Source organism: Engystomops pustulosus, chromosome 4, assembly GCF_040894005.1.
Source record: "Engystomops pustulosus chromosome 4, aEngPut4.maternal, whole genome shotgun sequence".
Lineage (NCBI taxonomy): Eukaryota > Metazoa > Chordata > Amphibia > Anura > Leptodactylidae > Engystomops > Engystomops pustulosus.
In genome coordinates this window covers 162,536,871-162,560,866 of record NC_092414.1, presented here as the reverse complement: position 1 = coordinate 162,560,866, position 23,996 = coordinate 162,536,871, and the positions used below count along the sequence as shown (strand labels likewise).

General features: G+C 40.2%; 1 protein-coding gene across 3 annotated transcripts in view; it reads left to right on the top strand.

Moving 5' to 3' along the window:
• The window catches only part of CRTC3 (CREB regulated transcription coactivator 3), a 79,845-nt gene that overhangs the window by 47,963 nt on the left and 7,886 nt on the right, over positions 1–23,996 (top strand). For all 3 annotated transcript variants that reach the window (XM_072148359.1, XM_072148358.1, XM_072148357.1), the window contains 9 exons: positions 6,465–6,577; positions 12,694–12,732; positions 13,792–13,877; positions 16,146–16,195; positions 17,041–17,258; positions 18,388–18,686; positions 18,891–19,082; positions 20,853–20,933; positions 23,757–23,961. In XM_072148359.1, the coding sequence (XP_072004460.1) occupies positions 6,465–6,577; positions 12,694–12,732; positions 13,792–13,877; positions 16,146–16,195; positions 17,041–17,258; positions 18,388–18,686; positions 18,891–19,082; positions 20,853–20,933; positions 23,757–23,961 (1,283 nt within the window). The remainder of the gene's footprint in view (positions 1–6,464; positions 6,578–12,693; positions 12,733–13,791; positions 13,878–16,145; positions 16,196–17,040; positions 17,259–18,387; positions 18,687–18,890; positions 19,083–20,852; positions 20,934–23,756; positions 23,962–23,996) is intronic.

The window sequence follows — 23,996 nt, the reverse complement described above, 5'->3', positions numbered from 1 at the left end:
CTTTCAATGACTCCTTTAGTATAGGTTTTGGTTACAAAAGAAAATTGTCACAAAAATTTTACCTAAATCTTACCTAAATTCTGTATTGTGTGAAATTGCAATCCTACAACTCCTTTATGTAAGGCTTATTGTCCAGCTCAATATTCTTCTATATACTAATAAAACTATTATAACCACCATGAATACGTGCTTGTCGATACTGGTTTCTAGGCCAGGCAGGCTGTGGGGGGTGACAAATGCAATTATACGACAAAATTGTGTTATCATTTGCACCAGAAAACTGTCTGCACCACATTTATAAAGGATTTTAGACTGATTTTAGGCACCTACAACTAATTTGACAAAAGGGTGTGTCCTATGAAAAGGGAGTGTGGCTTCACACCCAAAAGTCCTTGCGCCAAATCGAATGCTGACCCGACAGAGTTTTCTAAAATAAGACAACTAATGGGAGGTGCAAAGTAGGACTAGACAGTCTTTAACAGATTTATTATCCAGAATCACACTCTTGAATCTATAAATCCTGTGCAGCACAGGACTGTCTAATATAACTCTGGTCAGGGAGTAAGAGTTCTCCTTATGGAGACTTTCCCATTTAAGGCTGGCTTGCAGGGATATGCAGGCTTATAGCCATTCATGCACTCTGTACTGGCGCACACTTGATGCTGTGCCAGGAAGCCACAGGGAGAAGTGGCTGTTGGAAGCGTGTACAGAGATTATTTTTTAAGGGGGTTTTACTGAATATTTTATTAAGAAGAAGGCTTCTGTGGACTTTTATGATTAGTGGGAAGGTGCCTGATGTTGACACTTTATTAATGTGAGGGGCTGCTGTAGACACTTTATTAATGGCGGGCTGCTCTGGACATTTTATTAACGAGGGGGCACCCTGCTGTGGACATTTTTATTAACGAGGGGGCGCCCTGCTGTGGACATTTTTATTAACGAGGGGGCGCCCTGCTGTGGACATTTTTATTAACGAGGGGGCGCCCTGCTGTGGACATTTTTATTAACGAGGGGGCGCTCTGCTGTGGACATTTTTATTAACGAGGGGGCGCCCTGCTGTGGACATTTTTATTAACGAGGGGGCGCTCTGCTGTGGACATTTTTTATTAACGAGGGGGCGCTCTGCTGTGGACATTTTTATTAACGAGAGGGTGCAATTACAACACTGGGCTTATACTCAAGTCAGTGAGTTTTCCCATATTTTTAGTGGTCGATTTAGGGGTCTCGGGTTATATTCAGGTTGGCTTATACTTGATTTATATGTTGAAATGGGCATCTTTTTGATATGGACACATCTGCAATCAACAGTTGTTGTTTTTATTTATTTGATGTTCCCAATGTAAAGCCTTGCATGATCAGACTCCTTTAGAGCACTACCTAGCTACTGCAAGTGCTTGAATTGCACAGAGTATGATCAGCTGGAAAAGGGCTGGTGGCAGGGATGGCATGGTATTGGCATCCACCTAAGGGGTATTAGTGAGAGGGTTGGCCAATGTATGAACTACTGCAAAAATCACTTCTGAGGTCTTGGCAGGCCATCCTTCGGTGGAGAAGATAACACCATTGGAGAGTTTGAGATGATTTGTTTATGTCTTTTTTTTCTCTAACGTTCTACGTTCCTTTTTCTTATTACTATTATTTTACAGTTGTGCATGAGGAGCTTTTGTAGGTAAAGACTTGAATGTGAGAAACTAAAATCATGTGTACATTGTGTACTGATACTTAAGTTTATACAATGTTCACAATTATATAAACATAGGTGATAATGTTTTGAAACATTCTCTAAAACTTCTTCTTCCTGCATCATTCTGATATCATTTTATTTCATATAACCATGCTCAGAAAGAAGCCACTGAGTAATCTGCCTGGCAACGTAGGATTTTTGTCAGGATCTTCACGGAGGTCAAGCAGGTTTAGAAACCTGATGCTCCCATTTAAAGGCATTATAGCTTAAAATGTCTTAAGCTGGATATAGACCTAAAATAATTGGTGGCCTAAAAATCTCTTTGTGCACAATTAAGATGTCAGATTCCTCCCACTAATGTACAAGTTTCCCTCAGCCCAGCATGCTTGTAAATAGGGCTGAGACAGATGCCAGTAAAATTCGATGGGAAGCCCACCTCCACCCCCACCCAAGCATTATTTTTTTTTCATTGTGCCAAAAATATCCCATTTTTATTTAGATACAGAAAAGGGGTTTGCTTTCTAGAAAATAACTGATTTTATCTGTGGTCCTATTCTTGCCATGAAAGGAGTATAATAATCCTCTATGTAGCACCATGTTTTCCTATAAGTGCTCACACCTAGAGTCAAGTTATAGGGAAACTGTCACATTATACACACCGTCCCTCTGAGCATTATAACATATAACAGATGGAGTTAATCATGTTTTGTGGAAAAAAGTGTGTGATGTGAATAGGGTTGCACTGATACCAGAATTTTGAGTGCAATGCAAAAATCCGGAGTATCGTGATACTTGGAAAAAAAAGGATTATCAGGATTCAATACAATACATCAGACATGTAGTTACACCATATATGGACAGATGAAGGTATTTCCCTGATGATGTGGTCCCTGCTCTGCTGCTGCCTGGCACATCTATACAAAGGATACCCCGACCGGGCACATCTATACAAAGGATACCCCGACCGGGCACATCTATACAAAGGATACCCCGACCGGGCACATCTATACAAAGGATACCCCGACCGGGCACATCTATACAAAGGATACCCCGACCGGGCACATCTATACAAAGGATACCCCGACCGGGCACATCTATACAAAGGATACCCCGACCGGGCACATCTATACAAAGGATACCCCGACCGGGCACATCTATACAAAGGATACCCCGACCGGGCACATCTATACAAAGGATACCCCGACCGGGCACATCTATACAAAGGATACCCCGACCGGGCACATCTATACAAAGGATACCCCGACCGGGCACATCTATACAAAGGATACCCCGACCGGGCACATCTATACAAAGGATACCCCGACCGGGCACATCTATACAAAGGATACCCCGACCGGGCACATCTATACAAAGGATACCCCGACCGGGCACATCTATACAAAGGATACCCCGACCGGGCACATCTATACAAAGGATACCCCGACCGGGCACATCTATACAAAGGATACCCCGACCGGGCACATCTATACAAAGGATACCCCGACCGGGCACATCTATACAAAGGATACCCCGACCGGGCACATCTATACAAAGGATACCCCGACCGGGCACATCTATACAAAGGATACCCCGACCGGGCACATCTATACAAAGGAATCCCTGCCCAATGTCTCCTCTTAGGATTCCTCTCCAGACAGCTACTGAATCCCAGTATTGAACCGTTCAGAGTATGAAAGTATTGAACAAGTATCCAGGTTTCAATGCATTTGGAGCACCTACTGCAGAACAGAGATTGAAAGGGAAACATTCCAGATGGGATTACAATATAAAATACAATAATTGCCTCCAGTATTGACAATTAATGATGACACGGCTTATTTACTCTTATTCAGATAATGCCTAGAAAAGTCTAGTTATAAAAGGTTTAAAAAAAGGAACTGGTGATACAATCTATCTACAAGTAAATGAAATAATATGCATGCTTTATATACACAGACACAATCGTCTTCATACCCTTTCACCTTTTTCATATTTTGTTATTTTGCGTCTCTCCACCATCAGTTTTTACCTCTTGAAAACAGAATGTTGGAAATCTTTGGTGTTTTTTTTTAATTTTTGTATAAAACATCTCCACAGAGGAACATCCCCACAGAATGATGTTGTATAGTTGGGGATGTTATATGGCAGAAGAGGTGTAGTGCCTAGCTTGTCCCAGAAAGTATTTTTTTTTACCTTTGAAGGTATTTAACAGGTATTTTCCCAACATAGTATAAATGACACCTAGAATTGAGAACAAAATCTTACTTTTATTAGAACAGAGAATCTAGTTACTCAAATTCAGAGTCTTAATAGAGGCCTTTTCTACCTACTTTTCAATAAATCCCAGATAGGTGGAGTTCTACAGTAATCAATGACCTTCTGAAAGGTCCTTCTTTGGAGTTCAGTTAGTGTCTATTGGGTTCCTCATTTACCAGAGTTCTGTATGTTCCATACTTCTTTTATTTGAGAATTATGGAGTCTACTGTGGTGCTCAGATCTTAAAGACCTATGGATTCTTTTGAAGACTTCTATAGATCTTTTCTTTTACAAAGTCCTGTCTCTGAGTTCTCAAGCAGTTCTTTACCCTTCTAGTTATTGCTCTGATATTTGTCAGCTGTTAAGCCTTGGAAAGAGGGACACGCATGTGTTTCAAAAGGCTATACAGCAGATAATTTAACAGCTGTTAACATTGTAATAACAAATGTGTTACCATATTGTTAACACATGTGTAAACGTCGCATTACCATTTGGTGAAATGGTGAAATGCGTTTTGAAACGCATACGTTAGACTGCACCCTGGGTCTTTGCAAAACAAGAAAAATCCACTTATTTTACCACAGATGGTCTCCACTAGAGGTGTACAGACATTTTAAGGATGACCAAGAGAAATGAGATGCCCCAGAGCTATAGCTAATGGTCTGAATACTAATGTCCATACAAACTATTTACGATTCTGTTTTTAATACATTTGCAAAGATTTCTTTCATTTTGCGGTGAAATGCAGCAAGTATTTCTTATTTCTTTATGGCCTTTTAACCACGCTTTGTCTTTAGTCTTTATTTGCGCACTGAGGAATATGCAGGAATTCTCCATAATAGACTGTGCGCTGTGCATTGTGGGGAATAAGTCCACATAGCTTCTCACAAAGGTTTACAATGGAACAGCCAATACAATTACATTAGCTCCAAAGACAGCAGAGCTCTGCAAAGTGCTTGTGAATGAGGCCAAAAAGATTTGGGGTTTAGGATAATCCCTACACAGGAAGACAAACCAGTTTTATTTATTTACATGTTATGATGGCGTTTGCTAACAGCTAATAATTAACTCCGGGGAAAGTGGTTCGCCCGCGCAGCATCTCCTACGCCTGAAATAATCTTTCCTTTTCTTCTTGTATATATAAATTATTATTATGTTGTCAGAGTACAAAGCAGAATAAGAAGTAGATGTCGGGCAGTAATTTGTGATATGCCGCAATATATAGTAGTAGTAGTAGTCAGTTTCACAATTGATCATTTATCAGTCGGTAATTATTTTCACAGTATATATAACAGGTGAAATTACATTGGTTTCCATAGTAACAGATGTGTGGCCTAGTCAAGGGCAACAGAAGATAAAGTAGTTTACCGATATTAATGTATAACCATCAAGCTTTCTGTAATAAACCAAGCAATATCTTAACTCCCTAATTTAGCTATAGGCTCAGATAACACCTCTTATTATCATGAACTCGCACACACTGAGTGACTTGCCTCTTCTAGAAATATCCCTCTTATTATACACCAAATGGAGGAGTCATTGGATAATCTCACTAATCTAATGACCTGTTATAATTGGCAACAATGGCTCATATGTCCTAAACTTGTCCCAATCACCAACTGTGGATCTTTAGCAAGGGCCACGTTGTGATGGCAAGACGCCTAGGTCAGAGAACCTATACTAAGTTGTTGTCTTGTGAGGTTTTCCCAGGATGCATTGGTAGCTACCAATAGGTAGGAAGGAGACATGTTAATGGGAACCCCATGATCATCTATACTTGTGACATATAACAGCCTATTTGAATGCTGGATAGGTTAAAAGGGTCTTTAGGGGTACATTGTGAAATGATAGTCAATGCTTGAACAGATCTGCAGTATCTGCACAATAAGACTGCTCCTTACTGAAACCTTCATACATCCATATTCACACCTACATATCTCAGACATCACCCAGGCAACTTGAATTTAGTATGCAGGGTTAAATACAAGAAGTGTTAATTACAAAGTTAGAACATAGTTGCAAATCATCAATTTATGAGGATTTTGAAGCCCCTTATGATTTTATACATTTTTGCACAGATTTGAAGAATTATTTTACAGACTGTACAAGTGGTTATCGCCCAAACTTCTGATCACGGTCCAACCGAGACTTCTCCCAGGGAAGGTCTAGGGACTGTAGACAAAGCTAGTGCTTTCTCGCTCGCTGTAAATGTATTGCTGACACTGGTCACATTCCCTTATATTATCTCTGGGAGAGAAGAGGCTGACGTCTGACATTTGGTTTCTGATATTTTGCTGCTTTGGTGTTTTATTGATGCCTGGAAATGCCTGCCTGCAGCAGGAATGTAGCTGGACATGTATGTAGAGTGATACTTCATGTATCAGCAGTCCAGGAGTGTACTGACATGTTTGTCTTGTTACTATATGTTCCATTATTTGCTGTCTTTTGTCCCTTGTTAGTCCTCCGTTCTATGCAGGTGGCTCCCTATACCAAATAGTTTATTATATGTATATTTTATTCACAGAACGAACTCAGACTCTGCACTTCACACGAGTGCCTCCAGTACCAAAACGCAAGATCCGTTTGTCGGTGCAAATCAACATGCAAATCGAGCCCCCAGACCTCCTCAGCGCAACAGTAAGAGACCCCAAATGCCTTTAAAAGATAATGAATATTCTTATTGTTATTATTCTTGTTATTAAAGGGGCTGCAGCCACAAACCTAGCCCATCAGCAAATGTATGCCAAAATAAAAGGGTTTTCCATAAACCGAAAAAGCTTAAAAAATGTTCTAATTCTTCCTGGGTTCCTTGAAGGTTCCTGCATCCCTGTTCTAACTTATCTCAAGGAAATTCAGCTTCACCTCTGTGACCAGTGTTTCCCCAAGCCGTCATTCCCTGTGTGTCCAGAGGGACCAGAAAACAGAGTCCAGAAAAAAAGTGGCAATGGAGAGTATGACTTTTAATGCACTTAAAAGGGTTAATAGAGGTCCCGCTCTCTATAGTGGGTGGAGCTTATGGAGATGCTGAGCATTGCATTTATTATAGACTGGATTGAATTTTAGTTGTGATTTATATTCTGTCTATTTAAGAGCTGTTTCCACTGTCTATATGGGAAGTCAGTGCTATCATATTGAGGGGTCTGAACACTTTATTGAGGCTGCGTTCAAAAGTGGAATATGAAACACAATACAACAGATGAGGAGAGGAGATCCAAAAAAAATGGTTGTATGTATATAACAGTACATAATCATAATTTATCACACCCAACACCGATCATCTGCTTGTTCAGGCTTTTTTTAGTGTCCATTGTGCACATGAATAGATGCATGGCATTGTGGGATTTAGTTTAAAATGATCTGTATGGAAAGCTTATGGCCACATAGACTAGTGTCATTGTAAATCTATGAGCTGAAGTTGTATATACCGTATTTTGTGTGGTTGGTGTCAGTTCTGTCGTTTGATTTATTCCTTCTAAATGTCTGCCTTAAAGTTCCTCCAACCACAAACTCAGATAATTTTCTGGTTTTGGTGGGTTTTTTTGTACTATAGTCTATTGGACCACTCTGTAGCTGACATAATTTTGTCATCAGCAAAGTACCATTTTGTTACTTTTTTAATAAAAAAGTGTTGTCATATGTGTAAACACTATAAGAACAAATTATTTTTACCGCATCAGTTGTCCAGTTAGAAGCCAGTATGGGATATACAGATGTAAAATGCTAAATGGGAATGCTATGGCGGTGAATGGAGTGATGGCACACATGCTTAAAGGGGTTGTCCACTTTAAGCAAACTATTGATATTGTTTGTGTAATGAAGAGCTTTATTTTTCCATCATGCTTTCTGTATCAATTCATCTTGGTTTTCTAGATCTCTGCTTGCTGTCATCCTACAGGAACCTTCATGGTTTACGTGGACAAAAATCAGTCCATGGTTTTGTGATGTCACACAGGTGCACAGCTCGTTACATTACACAGCTCTGATTACTCTTTGATACTAATGAGCCGTGCACCTGTGTGACATTATACTGGGATTTATCCACAGGAAGTAAAGATAGAAGCTTCATGTAGAATGTCAACAAGCGGAGATCTAGAAATCTGTGAGGAATTGATACAGAAAATAAATTAGAAAATTGTATAACACTTCATTTAATCAAAAAATACTTGTTTCTACCCTTCTTGTATGAAACTTCTTTGTAAAACTTGTATTGGGAATCTTCATATTGGAAAAGAAATAAGAATTTCAGGAATTCAGCAGTGGATCATATCGGCTGATATTCTGTAGCAGGTACACTGATCACATAAATGACATTTGCAGGTGACATGTAGAAGAGGCTACTGTTCTATAAAAATGAACATTCTTACTCCAGATTCTTAAATGCCTCGAAATCTGAAGATCGCCCTCTAGTGTTCTCTCTGCATTCTGCAGGAAGAATGTATTATCAGAATGACAGCAGAATTCTATTCTTCATACACCAATTACTTGAACACATTCCTCATATAAACACACGTAGATAAGATCAAGGTGGTGGAGTCGGTCTAAACTTCTTCATAAATGTGTTAACTTGGTTTCTCACATCAGGTCAACTGAGCCTGAACCTGCTGAAATTTATAACTATGGCATAGTAGAGGAGATTTAAAGGGATCCTGTCACCACATTTGCACATATACAATTAGTGACCGGTTCCTATAGAGCCCTATTAACTAAATGACACCCTTCTTTTAGCTAAAAATAGTTTCCCTCACATCCCCATAAATTCAACTTTTATCTTGTCCCCTCTGATGCCAGGGATTACATGTTCTGCTCGGCCGGCCCCTCCTATCTACTACTTATGCCTCTATATGAAGTCACAGCAGCCTCCATGGATTTCTTCACCTCTCCATCCTCCCTGATGTGATTTCATGTGATCACATACATGGTGTACAGTTTCGATTGTTAGAAGGCTAAAGGACCTGCGATAATATCACTCTGGTCACAAGTCATCAATCTAACACAAGGCACCATGTAAAAAAAAATTGACACAATATTTCCCATCTGTACATAGAGCTTTATACGTCTGTAGTTGAATATTAGCAGACGGTCCATACGTTGAAGGAGACAGAGCAGGGATCTAAAGAGACCCCGAGCTGTCAGTCAGAATAATGAGGTGTGGTTCACTGGCAGCCTGGGAGAGAGAAGAGTCACAGCCAGGAGACATGAGTCAGAAACGATGCATTTTGTAAACCTGGTTTAACACAAAAGATCTTGGCCATGAAACCATACATTGGCTAGATTTATCAGCCCAAGTGTGTCTCTGCAGGTCAATTCAGTATAGTTCAGCCAAGTTCAGGCCCATAAATCGAACAGACTCCCATAAATCAAGCCTTAACCTGCTTAGTGTAGCAAAATGGATACAAATAATTTAAAGAGTTGACTTTAAATCATTTTTATATTTATAATTAAAATTTCTATGTAGCTGTATCTCTTACTCCAGTGTCAGCTAGTTGGCATCTAACCTGTGGCAACCTGCAGTCATGGCATAAAGGGGGGGATTTCAAGGTAAACCATAATTGTGAATATAGGAGGAGGGGGTGAGCATATTGGTGTGGAAAAAAGGTTTCTACAAAAAGAAACGGTATAACTTGTATTTAAGGGGGACCTAAAATAGGGATGTGAGATCCCCTTCTATGCATCAGTATCACAGCAGAATTTGCCGGTTCTTGCTGTGGAATATGGGCAGTCAGTGGGAATGGTGGGATGGGAAATACTCTAGTGTCAATGACAGATTCCTAGAGGCATGTAGCTCACACAGTTCACAAACCACATATTCAGATACTATTACACTGGGTGATAGGACAACCTCTTGCTGAGCTGGTTTCTCTCTTGAGTTCATATTTCAGTGCATGTGATTGTGGAGTGATGTTTCCTATAACAAGGACATTTGATAATAAAAGGTCATGAATACGTGTAGTCACCTCTGCCCTTCCCGCTGAACTCCTCTTCCTTGCACAGGTATATATGAACCTAGTCTGTATTTTATATATAATGGTACAATACACTTTAAGATGAGGACCAGGTTTGCTCTAGGTTTGCTTTAGCAGGAGCAGACAGAATATTAGGTAACACCCTTGGGGCTGGGAAGGGAAGTGTGATGCATTGGATGAAGAATTGTGGTGATGTATTAGAAAAAAAATATTGGAGATTTTTAGGAACAGAAGGAAAAACTACCCATTTAAATAAATAAGTGGCTGCCTGAACACTATCATACTGAATTGTATACTACTGCTGCTGGCTTTAGTAGGAACCCCCTACTGGGTTCTGTCTGAACCCTGCCTGCCATTTAGTCTTGAGCTAAAAATGAGATGGATCAGAGACAGCAGTACCATATTATAGAGGTTACTGTATTGGTCTAGAGAGGTCACCCAGGTGGAGTGTTGGCTCACCTAGACCTTCTGCTAGTATAAAGTATTGTTTGTATATTGAGACCATATACGTTATATAGACCAGGCTAGAACTTGGAGCAGCTATGATCCACCTTAACCCGTTCGTGATTGTCTTTGATGCCTGAATGTCCATGTAATTTTTTGAAGTTCTGTTATGCACTACTTTAAATGATGAGATCTTTACATATCAAAACTATTTTAACTTTGTTTTTTGTGATATGTGGGACTTTAATGTGATAGTTTTATTAACACATATTTATTATCACATATTTTTTATTTATAAAATTAGATGATCAATGGCAATAAATGTGAAAAAATACACCTTTTTGTTATAGAAATCTGTATTTAAAAATCTAATTTTTTTTACTACAACTTTTAAGAGTTGATATCTCTGGTTCTATGAAGCATCCATACACAATTCTCCTGTTTAATATGACATAGATTGTGATTCTAGGTGCCAGGGTTCAGGAACTATAACCGTTTGAAGTTGGCGACTGTCATGACATTTATAACCATCCTTTGTGGCAAGGGCATGTGCACATAGGACGTATTTAGTCTTTTGGCCATCCTAAATTTGCATGTGCAGTGCAATGTATCAACATTTGGCCTATAGTTGTTGGGTTCATTTTCTTTTATCTCCGTCTTTGTGATGTGCAGGCATCTTGTACTATCAGAGGTGCTGGATCCTGCTCCTGTTAAGTTTCTTTTAGGGCTCATTCAGACAGCCATCTGTGGGGATGTGTATGCGGCCGCTTATCTGTCCCCATAGACAGCAGTGGCAGCACGGCTCTATCTGTTCCCGAGAGTGCAACCGCGTGAATGTACCCTTGGGGTGCAGTCACACGTTGCGTCTAACAAATGGGTTTTGAAATGCATGCGTTAAACGTGATGTGTGACTGCACCCAAAGACTGTTTCACATGAATGAGTGGAGCCGGTGTAAACATTGCCGTATGGTGGGATGATCCCGCAGTGGATTGGAGTCCCTGCATTATATAGAAATATTATACAAGGACGTTTCCTCTGCCGGCCAACCAGCCGCACCAGAACTGTATAGTGGGAACATCCTTGCATTCTATTTCTATGTAATGCAGGGACTCCCATCCTCTACACTGTGTGCAGTCCATGGGATCTCTCCAAAATAGGGCATGTTTGTACGGGCTGCACACGTCCGTGTGTAATAGACCTTAGGGTGTAGACACACGTGGCATTTTTGGTTCGTTTTTAGTTAATGCGTTTTCAGATTGTAAAAACCGCATGGGTTTTTGACAGGTTTGACCAATTATCTTAATTCAAACTGGTCAGATCGTTTTTTACGATCTGAAAATGCACGAACTAAAAACGACCTAAAAACGCCACGTGTGTCTTCACTCTTAGGAAGCGTTCACACGTTGCGTTTTGACCTGCGTTTTCATCGCATTTGAAACGCATATACAACAGCTGAGGAGGGGTGATTTGCCTAATTACATCACTGTTAATATTTCCGTTTACAAAACGCATCGTAAACATTTTAACACATGCGTTAACATTGCGTTTACAAACGTAAACGGTAATGTAATTAGGCAAATCACCTCTCATCAGCTGTTGTATATGCGTTTCAAACGCAATGAAAACGCTACCAAAACGCAACGTGTGAACGCGCCCTCAGGCTATGGGTGTGGATGGAGGCGTGCACCTGTCCAGCAGATCTGAAGCATTATCTGAATCTGGATAAGACTGTATACTATATTGTTTGACAACCGGCGTTATTCTAGCGCACGTGTCTAATGTACATTTAGTTTTTATTAACAGCTAATGTGCCATCTTACTCACAGTAAGTTGCCTTAAAATAATGCATTATAATTTTTAAGACTCTAGTGCCACATTAATGGGTCACATCTGCTGCTAATTGTGTGGAGGCCCCAAGCCAAACCGTTGCCCTGGGGCCTGTGGGTTTTTAGTTACAACTAGATGAAACCTCGTGATTTTACACAATGTCTACAAAACTTTATATGGTATTTAGGGAACATGCAGAATACCCTGCACCGTGATGAGAAGAACAGTGGGATCTAGTTTGTGTTACATTTATCATTTATTGATATTTTTTCATTGTTTTATTTCTTACTTTAAAAGATAACATATACAGTATATACTATATTTTCTTACAGTGCGGTATTGTACTGTTCCTCTTAGAAGTTTTTAAATACATTTGACAATTAAACAAAGTAAATTTCAAGCGAATTCCTACAATTGGAAAGTAAATTTCCATTATAAAAGGATCTGTACGCTGACTGATGTGTTTCCTTTATTAATAATGATGGGGTTCATGTTCTCTATTTCTCATTGTTTTGCAGCGAGTTTACAAGACGGGGAAATTGACAACTTTGTAGAAGGTAAAAGTTGTGGCGCCTTTCTTTTTGCTTTGTGACCTTCTCGTCTTACCCTTCTGTTGTGTAAAGTGACAGAAGTAATCTGTAACAATGACAGCATTTCTTTTCTAAACCAGTATTTAGTTTTAACTATATCTAGTGCTTAGTTTGCTCCTCCATGGTGTCATTGACTTGTTGACTCGGGATTTTATGATATTTATTTATATATAATTTATATAATATATTAGATATTTATATATAATTTATATAATATATTAGATATGTTTATTTTATGCATGTTATTAGTGACTTTCTTATTACTGTGCTTTGTGGTATTATATTTGCAATGTTGATCCAGGCAATAACATCATTGTTTAGAATTTAGTTTTGCTAATAATAATCTTTATTTATATAGAGCCATCATATTCCATAGCACTTTACAAATCATAGGGGACATATACAAATATAATATTACATTACAGAGTACAAACAGTCATATGGAACAATAGTAGTGAGGGCCCTGCTCACAAGAGCTTACAATCTTTACAGTCTATTTTAGAGACATATGTCCTTCCTAGTCATGAAAACAAATCTTCAAAAATCTATTAACTACAATCCGTAACATTGTTACAGTTCCTATCCCTCTTGGATTTTTTCTCAGTCCATCATGACCAATTTTATAGCTTTTACCGTAAAGAACCCTCTTCTCGGTAGCATGGTGGCTGAGTGAGTAACACTTCTGCCTTGCAGCACTGTGGTCCTGGGTTCAATTGCCGCCCAGGTCAACATCTGCAAAGAGTTTTGTATGTTCTCTGTGTTTGCATGGGTTTCCTCCGGGTCCTCCGGTTTCCTCCCACACTCCAAAACATACAGGTAGGTTGATTTGATTGTGAGCCCCATGGGGACAGGCACCAATTTGACATGCTTTATGCAGAGCTGTGTGCGCTATATAAATAAAGAATTATTATTATTATTCTCGGTCATTGTGTATATACGTTCTGTATACTACTATTGTATATGCCTTATTGTTCTCTTTGGAACATCTCTTTGTTTACAACAGCTTTATTTTTTCTTCTATTTCAGTTTTTTCATTTCCAAATACTTTGACGGAAGAGAACATGCTGAATGTTTCTAAGCCACTGCCTAAACAGCTATGGGAAGCCAAAAAGGTGCAGTATTTGATAGAATCTTTCTCACTTATTTTCTGATCATTTTGTTGAGGGTTTTGTGGGGCACTGGTTCTACTCACCTCTTCAGAACCCTCTTCTATTTACCCAACAGAACATATATGATAAGTGGGATCCTTTGATGTGATTAGTTTCCCTCATGTTGAAGAACTGTCACGGCTTGAATTCTGTTTTTCTCCTTCTTCTTTGAACCAAAAAAATGTCAACTCCTCGTTTTTTTTTATACGTTTGGGTGGTTGTTCTGCTGCAGGATACATTTATACCACTTGTGTTTTTGAAGCTTTCTTGCCCTGCAGCATATTTTTGGCCCCTGCCTAAAATGTATGCACATAACTGTGTGTATATAATATATATATATACATCTATGTATAATGCTGGGTATTCTGGGTGTTTCTACTTTTGAAGTTCTGTTGCTGAGTAACATTATGTTTAATAGAGTTTTGCTGCATTATTCATTCTGTTGGCTTCAGCGCTTTCATTCCCAGCATCCCTCTGGTGAAGCATATTTTGGAAAGCTTTCCAGTCTTTAAATTTCTTTGACAGTGTTTCCCTTTTCTCCTTTGTACCAAGATACATTTCTGTTTTATGTGTGATAACTATAAAAATTCTTGTTTACTTTCTCCTTTTTGACTCATTTTTTTTAAAAATTCTATTAAATGAAGTGTGAACATTTTTGTGTCATTTTTGGTTCTGTTAGTGCCTTGTGTGCACTGTGTGACATTGAACGCTACATACTAGGTTACCGCTGGATACACAGGAAAATAATCATAATAATCATTGTTATTTCATTTACTTGTAGTCCATTATAGTCCTTTCCATTGTCTCTATAACCTTCCAAATAAAACTGTTATCTCAATTGACCCTTTAATGTTTAGTTTCCTCCCCTATTTGTAACGTATGTTGTTCTATCCTCTAAAACCATCAGCTAACATTTGTTTCTTGCATTTGCTTCTGCCCCGGCAGATTTCCTGTTCTTTGATCCTAATGTCTCTATTCTAGGACTCTTCCAATTAAATCTTTAAGGAATGTAGTTGATGGATGCCTGTTTGCAGTATTGAGCTTGCTAAACTGCTGACAGAGATAGGTAGGGCAACAGACAGAAATGTAAGAATACCTTTGGCCGTTATTTTAATAAAAACAACTGTAAAACAGCCTATAATTCAACGCTGGTATTTCATCATTCTTGCAAGTGCAGTGAGGTCAAGCTTTCACTCCAAAGTGCTTTGGGCACTGTATGGCTGTAGTAATAAGTAATAAGTAATAATTTCGATCAGAGGGAAAGAGTTAAGTGCAGAGCACCCAAAAATGTTTCCACCTGGAAGCCAATCCCTATGGTAACTTCTGACAGTGAGTAAAAGAGCACCACCAGGAAAGTCAATGTATAAAGGAAGGGGAAGAGTGGAAAAAATGTGAGCGTGTCTTTTAAAACATATATTTTATTATATTCATGTAAAAGGGAATGGATTAAAGAATCATTAATCCATTCCCATTTACATGAATATAAAAAGTTGTGTTTTAAAAGACGACTACTTAAAGTGGACCTGAAATGGCCCAACGTTGTGCTCAATATTGTCTTTCACCTCTTGCTCAATGCTCCTTTACAGCGCTTTAGAAATTTAGCTTGCTTCCTTAATTTAGTCATGTCGTTACTTACTGGGTAATTTCATTGCTACCATCCCTGATGTTGGTTTGTAATATGTACTCTTTTATGTCCACTCAAGATGGATGAGCATAAAGCATAGTTATAGTTGCTATAGTTTTTTTTTTTTCCTTGTTTTAATATTGCAAGTTGTTAAAGGATCTTTGTCCCCCCCCCCCCCCCTTCCAAAAAAAAAGGCTTAGATGTGATGAGGAACTTAGTTTGCTTTAATATTTCACACTGTTGGCCAATAAAATGAGCTTTAGCTGTGTACTGTATCTATACACAGAAAACACAACCCAAAGGAGAGTAAGGAGGAGCTGACCGTGTCCCCTATCCAACAAGATCTTTGATCATGGGGGAAATGTACTGGTTTTCAGCACCCGGCTCAGTTCCCTGTTCTCATAACTTGCTCTCCTGCTTGCATGAGAACAAGAGCAGGAAACTCCGACCCCAAATCTTGGCATCGTCAATTATTTTATTATGTATTTTATCCTTTGTTTTCAGCTTGTGAATTAATCTGCTTGACATGGAATAGTAAATAGTCATAGTCCTATTAAAACATTGAAGTTAAATTTTTCTATGTTTTTGTCTCCCAATATCTGTTTTAGGTCCAGTCCATGACATCTCGTCCTCGATCTTGTGAAGTCCCAGGCATCAAGTATGTACTGAAGCACATTAAATTAAATTCCATTTACAGTATGTTCTTTAACATGAAATCTCTTTTAAGTGCCAGGATAGTGGATATGTATCCTCTACAAAGTACATTTAATTTTTTTATTTCTTTTTAATATTAAATATTTTTTAGACACTGAAAATAATAAATCATAATCTACACAATAAAAAAATTAAATGGAACACAAACTTCGGGGAGGGAAGAGGATTACATAATTTTCATTTTTGTGTTACCCGCCATCTTACACAAGGTAGCCAACAACCAAGTGGTTTTCCAAGCTAAAAGTTAAGGTCACTGCATTTACTCAAAACCTGTTTACAGTCATGATAGGAGCTGCAAACCGTATTTTCTATACTTATAACTATACCATGGTCCTGCCAGGAATCCCATCAACACAGGGGGTGGGAGCTGATGAGACCCATCAGGTGCTCACCACCTTTTGTAAAGGGGCTGGGTGATAGGGAAGGCAAATCCTCTTTACCATGGTAAACATTAGTTTGGCCAATTCAGAACACATGATCTGTGAGCCAAACCCCATTCTGTGCATGACAACTAATGGCTGCGTTGTCTGGGCCTGTACATTGCTGGCTACACATCTTATACTTCTAGATATGGCACTTTCAGGTGTAAAGCCCAATTTTGTCTTTATACACAACTTAGGAGATAACTTGACTGAGACCCACTAGCCTTGGCTTTAGTCAGTACTTTGACATCTGTCACAAACAAGGATATAGTTAGGTAGGACTCCAGTAGTGCAGATTTTAGTTTTTATTATGTTCCAGAAAAAGCCTTGTGAATTTTGACATTTAAACATTGATTTTTCTTTTCAGAGTTTTTCCGTCTTCAGATCCGAATGCCGGCCTTTCACATTTCCAGGGGAACCTCAACACAGGTGGATCACTGCCAGATCTTACTAATCTGCATTTCCCCTCACCCCTGCCAACACCTCTGGATCCAGATGACACAACGTATGCCAATATGGGTGTAGAGAATTGCACAGGTGGGCTTCCTGCTGCTATGACTCATCTGGGCATCAGCGGCTCTCCAGGTAAGTGATATTCCATAACCTTAAACCTCATGTTGGCACAATACATATATTTTTATGTCTAAGTTGGCTCAAAGCTTTTCTTACCTGGTAATAGTAATTATATCACTTAGCTGCAAAAAAGAAAAAAAGATTCTACCACATGACCCCATAACCTGTTCATATCCATGAGGCCTAAGGCAAGGCCCTGTTGCTGTCTGTGGGTGGGGTGACTGCACTCACCACAAATTATCAGGCAGGTCCTATTCCAGCCCATTCTTAAGGCCCAGACGGTAATTTTCTATTGACATTGACGGTGTGAACGGCACTCGCCTGCACAAGGAGGACTTGGCAATGAACACTTGTATCGTTGATTCACTGAACAGTAAAGGAGTTTTCCTGGGGAGTAGTAATTTTTCTATCAAGTCTGCAGTGAAACCAATGAGTAGAGTGCTGCAGGGCCTCATATTCGACGCCTTGAAGGAATACAGTACTTTTCATCCCTGGACAACCCCTTTAAAACATAGTAGAATACAAGTGCAGAACATAATCAGATTGGAAACCTAGTAGTAGGGACTGAGCTTTAGTGGTACAAGGGGGCGAGCCAGAAATAATAATAATTTAAAAAACCTCCTCATGGAAAGCTTTGCCTTTTTCAATAGGGTCTTTGTGCCACTCAACCCACTTTCTTCAATATGCAAGTGTTCAAGTTCCACCAAGAAGCGGATGATAATACGTCCATTATACACCAGTGAATGGGGACTTGTGTGTGGCGCAGTCAGATCTTTCTTGTTCCTATCTTCTTTAAAGCTGCTTACTTTACAGATTTCTATGGAACGTAGGACTACAGTGTATGTGACTGGATGGTATCATTGGTTTCAAGCTTGTGGCAGGTGCATAAAGTAATAAAGTCTAGAAAGGCAGTTCTTTTATGTGTCATATTAATATCTATAACTGAATATTAAAGATCTCTGTGTGTTACTGTGCAGCTTGTTCTTCTATGAGGTGTTATGTCTTACAAACCAGCATTGAGCTCGCAGCTGCTGGATGTTTAGCCCTGATGGATTTCCTGGATGGCAGCATGAACTTGTACAAAGTCTACAACACTGGGATTACTTTAGGATCATTGCTTACCTTACTTATTTTATTACAGGTTTGCACAATGCTCGTAGTAATCCATCCATACAAGCGACGCTGAACAATAGCTCTATGGCTTCTCCCGTAAACAACCACGGACCTCCCGCTGCCTGCTCCAACCCATCACTTCACCCGTCTCTTCGCCTGGCATCCCTCAGTAACCCTTCTCTCTCGACGGCTGCTCTTGGAAGTTCCTCACGGCGAAGACCCACTCCTGTTAGCCCATTGACCTTGACTCCGGGAAGTGAGTCAAATCGGAGCATTAGTGGACAGTTTTCACCCACCAGCCCATTGAATATGCAACCAAACTCGCAGGTAACATGTCTACAACCCATATTCTTGAAGACAGCCCCAACAACTATTACTTTAGCTCAGTAGCAGGTTATCAACTTTTTTTGGGGGGGTACATTTGATCATCAAAATAAATCTTTTGCATTGGTTATGATTATAATAAAGGAAAATGTACCAAATTGTTTTGTACTGTATAATTGCTCACTGCAGTCCCATTTATGTTTCTAGGGTTTAAATCTGGACAGGAGCCCGCTTTCTCTTCCTCCACTAGAACCTCCTCCACCTTATCCTTTATACCAAGAGCAATCTCAGCACCCGCTTCAGCACACACAGCAACAGATGCACGAATCTACAGAATCGCCAAACTTTCAGCCACCTTCACCTGTACCCTGTCCTCCTTTGGACCTAAATTTGGCTAATGTGAGTACAGACGCTTTCTGGTGGTTTGACATAATTTTTTGCTTAAAAAATTTGTTCTCAAAAACCCTAACTCGGCTTATACTTGATTCATTAAAAAAAATATCACTGTACTCACCTTTCCGATGCCCCCCGTAGGTCCTTGTGATGCTCCAGTGCCTCTTCGAATTTTTCCGCTCCTCTTCGGGTCCACTCGCGATGCCAGGGGCTCACATGCAATAACGCCGGCAAGCAGCGGGTGTCATTGTGTGTGTGCCGGCCAAGCGCGAAGACCCGAAGAGAGCCGAACGACCCGGCAAGGACCTACGGGGTGTGTCAGCTGGCTATGTACTAGAGGGGGCTGGCAAGCTGGCTATGTACTAGAGGGGGCTGGCAGGCTGGCTATGTACTAGAGGGGGCTGGCAGGCTGGCTATGTACCAGAGGGGCTGTGACCAATGCATTTCCCACCCTCAGCTTATACCCAAGTCAACAGGTTTTCCCAGTTTTTTTTGTGTTAAAGTTAGGTCCCTCGGCTTATACTCTGGTTGGCTTATACTCGAGTATATACAGAAATCCTGCACCAAGAAGAGAAAACTAAATGACCTTTACTCTGGGTTGTACTAGGGTGCCTAAAGCCCACTAATTAAATTGATTCTGGGGGCCCACCTACTACTTCATAGAAATATTACCTGTGTATTATTGGGCCATGTTTAGAAAAAGTTTAGACCATAATGCTTTTACTTCATATAAGCTTGAAATGTATTTTAATATGTAATTCAATCATGTGAACATGGATGTAAGGTCTAGCATTCAATAGGACCTCTATGCAAACTCTCCTTTCCCCATTCACCATTAGTTGCCCTCCTCTTCTCCTCTTCCTCTGCTGCTTCTATATGCAGAGATACCGGCTGACCAGGTGATGTCATCACATGGAGTCTGTCAAGCCTCTGCTCCATATAGCTGTAGCAGGGGAAACGGTGAAGGCTCTCTGCACCCTCATCATATAGATCTCTGTGGCCAGGAACGGAGTAAGCAGGTGGGGCCAAAAAGGGGAGCGGCCCACCAGTGGTTTCATTGGTAGGCCAGTCCAACCCTGCCCATAGTAAAGCATATGAAACAAGAAGTGAACAACTTTTTTATTATACTGTCAGATCTTTTTCTGCCAAATTCCTGATTGAGTGAGTCAGCGTTCCTGATAAGAAATGAGCAGACCGTTCAGGTGCATCCTCCCCGACCAGGATATATTGCTGGATTGGTGTCCGAACAGCCAATCTGGGAAATTGACACCCCTGGCCAACTAGCCCTGGCCATGAATAGCCAAAGGTCATAGTTAGTTGGCTTGGGGCGTCAATTTGACAGATTGGCTGTTCGGGCGCTAATATGGAAATGAGTCCGCTGTCTGCAGACTCTTGTGATTCTTTGTTAACATGAATGAGAACTGATGAATAGGAGGGGCATGCAATAGCAGATTTACAACTCTTCCTGCTTTCCCCTCTTCCTGTGTCTGTCAGTGAGGACGGACTGCGAGAGAGGCAATGGGTGACGCCATGAGGACGGACTGGATCAGTGAGAGATAGGTAGTTGTGTGTATATATGCAGAGAGCAGCATGGTTACAACAGGGAAAGGCTGGAGCACTCAAAGGAGGCAAAGACACGGATACATATACAATCGGAGGCGTGTTTATTGAAAAGTGGCCAACCCCTTTTACAAACAAAAACTTTTTTCTAACATACTGTAATATCTTTGGTATCTTTAATGCATGCTTATGAATTTTTACCTGTTCATTTTTCAGAGCACCCTCAGTGGTTTCTTCTCAGATCCTTTCTTTGATCAGCAGCAGCCGATGAGACAGGGGAAATGTCTGTGGCAACAGGTTAGTCTTATGGCCGAATATTCTCTACATTTCATTACTAGAAACTTATGTACATATGTTTCTTTCTTTGCCTGTTCGCATCTCTACACCAGACCTTGATTTTGATGAGATTTTTGCTAAACATTTGCACATTATGCACCACTTTCCAACACGACAGATAGTGTTGAGCACAACCTTCCATTTAAAACCCTCTAGTGGTGGAGCGGTGACATTTGTACGGCCTGTAACAGTTGTGCACCCTCAAGCATGCAATCCAAAATCCATGTATAACACCTAAGCTCCACCGGTTTGGGAAATGTATGTTATATTGCTTCCTATTAGCATATGGGGGAAGCACCTGGGGGCTAATAATCCGCAGGCAACATATGTCCTTGGGGGAGTAAATCTGGGAGAGTCCCTGGTTGAACTAGTAGATCATAAATTAAATAACAGTATGCAATGTCATTCAGCTGTATCTAAAGCCAGTAGGATCTTGTCATCTATCAAAAGTGGTATGGACTCTCGAGATAGGGATGTAATATTACCACTGTACAAGGCATTGGTTCGGCCTCACCTGGAATATGCCGTCCAGTTCTGAGCACTGGTCCATAAATATATGTATGTGAATATGAATGGTCCATACAAAAATATGGTGGTAAGTTGTTCCAGATCAAATCAAAAGACGAGGGGGCACTGTCTCCATCTGGAGAAATCAAGGTTTAATCACCGGAGGCGACAGGGCTTTTTTTACTATGAGAACTGTCAATCTATGGAATAGCCTGCCTCAGGCGCTGGTCACAGCAGGGACAGCGGAGAGCTTCAAGAAGGGTCTAGATGCCTTTTTACACCTAAATAACACTGATGGTTATGTTATATAGAATTGTTTCCCCTAAATCCCTACCTCATCCAATCCCTTCCCTTCCTTGGTTGCACTTGATAGACTTGTGTCTTTTTTCAACCATATAAACTATGATGCTTTTTGTATGATATGGCTGACCATACACATAAAATAACGATTTTTTTCAAAGCTTTCTCTTCTGACCCCAGCATTGTTATATGATCTGAATTTGGTGATGGCACTGCACCCTTGTCATTTAGTGATGGTGACAGGAATGTTTAGGGAGTCTAGCCGCAATTCTTACAAAGCTTAGGTATTGCCCTGGAGATCATATAGATAAGTTATAGATTTTACTCTCTCTCATTGCCGTAGAGGGAGCTGCCTTATTTAAGCTAACACAGGTGGCAAATTTTTACTTTTATCCCCCACTTAAGACTCCTTACTCCTGTAAAGGTACGATACAATATGACTTTTATTGATAATCAGTTGTATCCTAGACTACTTGGGGAGCAGACTGCAATGGGCAAATTCCCAATTAGTTACTGCGGAGCACCCCAAGGCACAGTACTATCCCGATTCCTTTTCACCCTATATACCTCAGACACCACACAGAAGTATGTCATCTAGGGTAATGGGGACTTGCACTAGGGACAGGGAGGACAAACTCTACAGGGGAGGTCTTCGACATGTTCACCAATTGGAGTGAAGCAACAAAATCATCCGAAACATGAACAAAATCCTCTTCTGACCCATTGAAATCAAAGACCAGATATTAGAACAGGTTCACCCCTACGTATACCTTGGCATAGTCTTTGAAGACACACTTGAATGAACAGCAAACAACAACAAAGTGTGCGCTTCTCCCTTATGTACTTCCTCAGGAAACTGAAATCCTTAAGATGTTCTATGAGTCCACTATTGTAGGCATTATCACCGCTGCAGTCATGTGCTGGGGAGGCGTCCTCAACGGAAGGGACAGAAACAAGGTGGCTAAAATTGTTAAAAGGGCACAGAGCCCATTTTGGGTAACACTGAGCTCATTGGATTATGTAAGGAAGGACAGGTGTCTTTTCACCAAAACCATTGAACTCTACAACCAAACCCTGGATGCCAAACTTTTAACTAGGCCCCAACTCCCAAACCTCCACCCTTCTAGATTCTGCGATGTATGTGCTCTTTTTCCTATTTTTAACCTCCCTTTTGCCGTGACTTTACATATAACGATGTGTAACCTTATCCCTAGATGTTGTGTTCAATTTCCTTTGGGATCACTAGTTGTATTGTATGGTAAAGGGGATCTCCACAAGGAGTTTAGTTTCTTCCCTGACAACACAGACATATTAGAAAAACATACACTTATTTAATTGGTGCGTTACAGGGACAAAAATGACTCTAAAGACCCAGCAGACCCATATGATCCCTCACCGCCGGGTCCATCTTGCAGTCTGTTGCACCATGGAATTAATAGTATGTGGTTCTGTGACCCACTCTTTGTACATGTAAATGGACCTTACCATCTTGGAATAGATGATTTCACCATGACTGGACTCCCCATTCACATTAGATGACTTGGACAAAATCTATCCAATGTGTATTGTCGCCTTCTATTACTCTTCCCGTGTGCACATGCAATAACCCTGCTTCTCTTTGCATTACTTAGATGAGCACTTAAAGGGATATTCCCACTTTAATGTTATTGTTTGTATGATGAAAAATAATACAATTTTCCAATATACTTTCTGTATCAATTCCTCCTGGTTTTCTAGATCTCTGGTTGCTAGAAACCTTATATGTTTGTTTCGGGTGGACAGAAATCTGGACCTGTGGTCACACAGGTGCACAGTTTGTTTTTTATAGAAGGACAACAAGCAGAGATCTAGAAAACTGAGAAATTGATACAGAAAGTATATTGGAAACTTTTCATTTTGGAAATTGCAAAAAGAAACATATAGTGGATGTGAATATTGGTTGGGCTTGGGCTTAATAGTTAAAATGTTTCTTTCCAGCAAGAACCATATGAAATGTATGGGAGCCCAAGCAGTTCCCTTCCCAACAATAACTACTTTGACCCGAACATGAACCTCCAGTACACTCAGGCAGCCATGATGGGACTAGGAGGAAGTCATGGAAATCTTCAAGATCCTTTCCAGCTGAGGACAAGCTATTTGTATTCCAACTGTGGTGGGAGCGTCCCAAACATCATCCTAACAGGTCAGTCTGACAGTGACTGTACACTGCCTGATGCC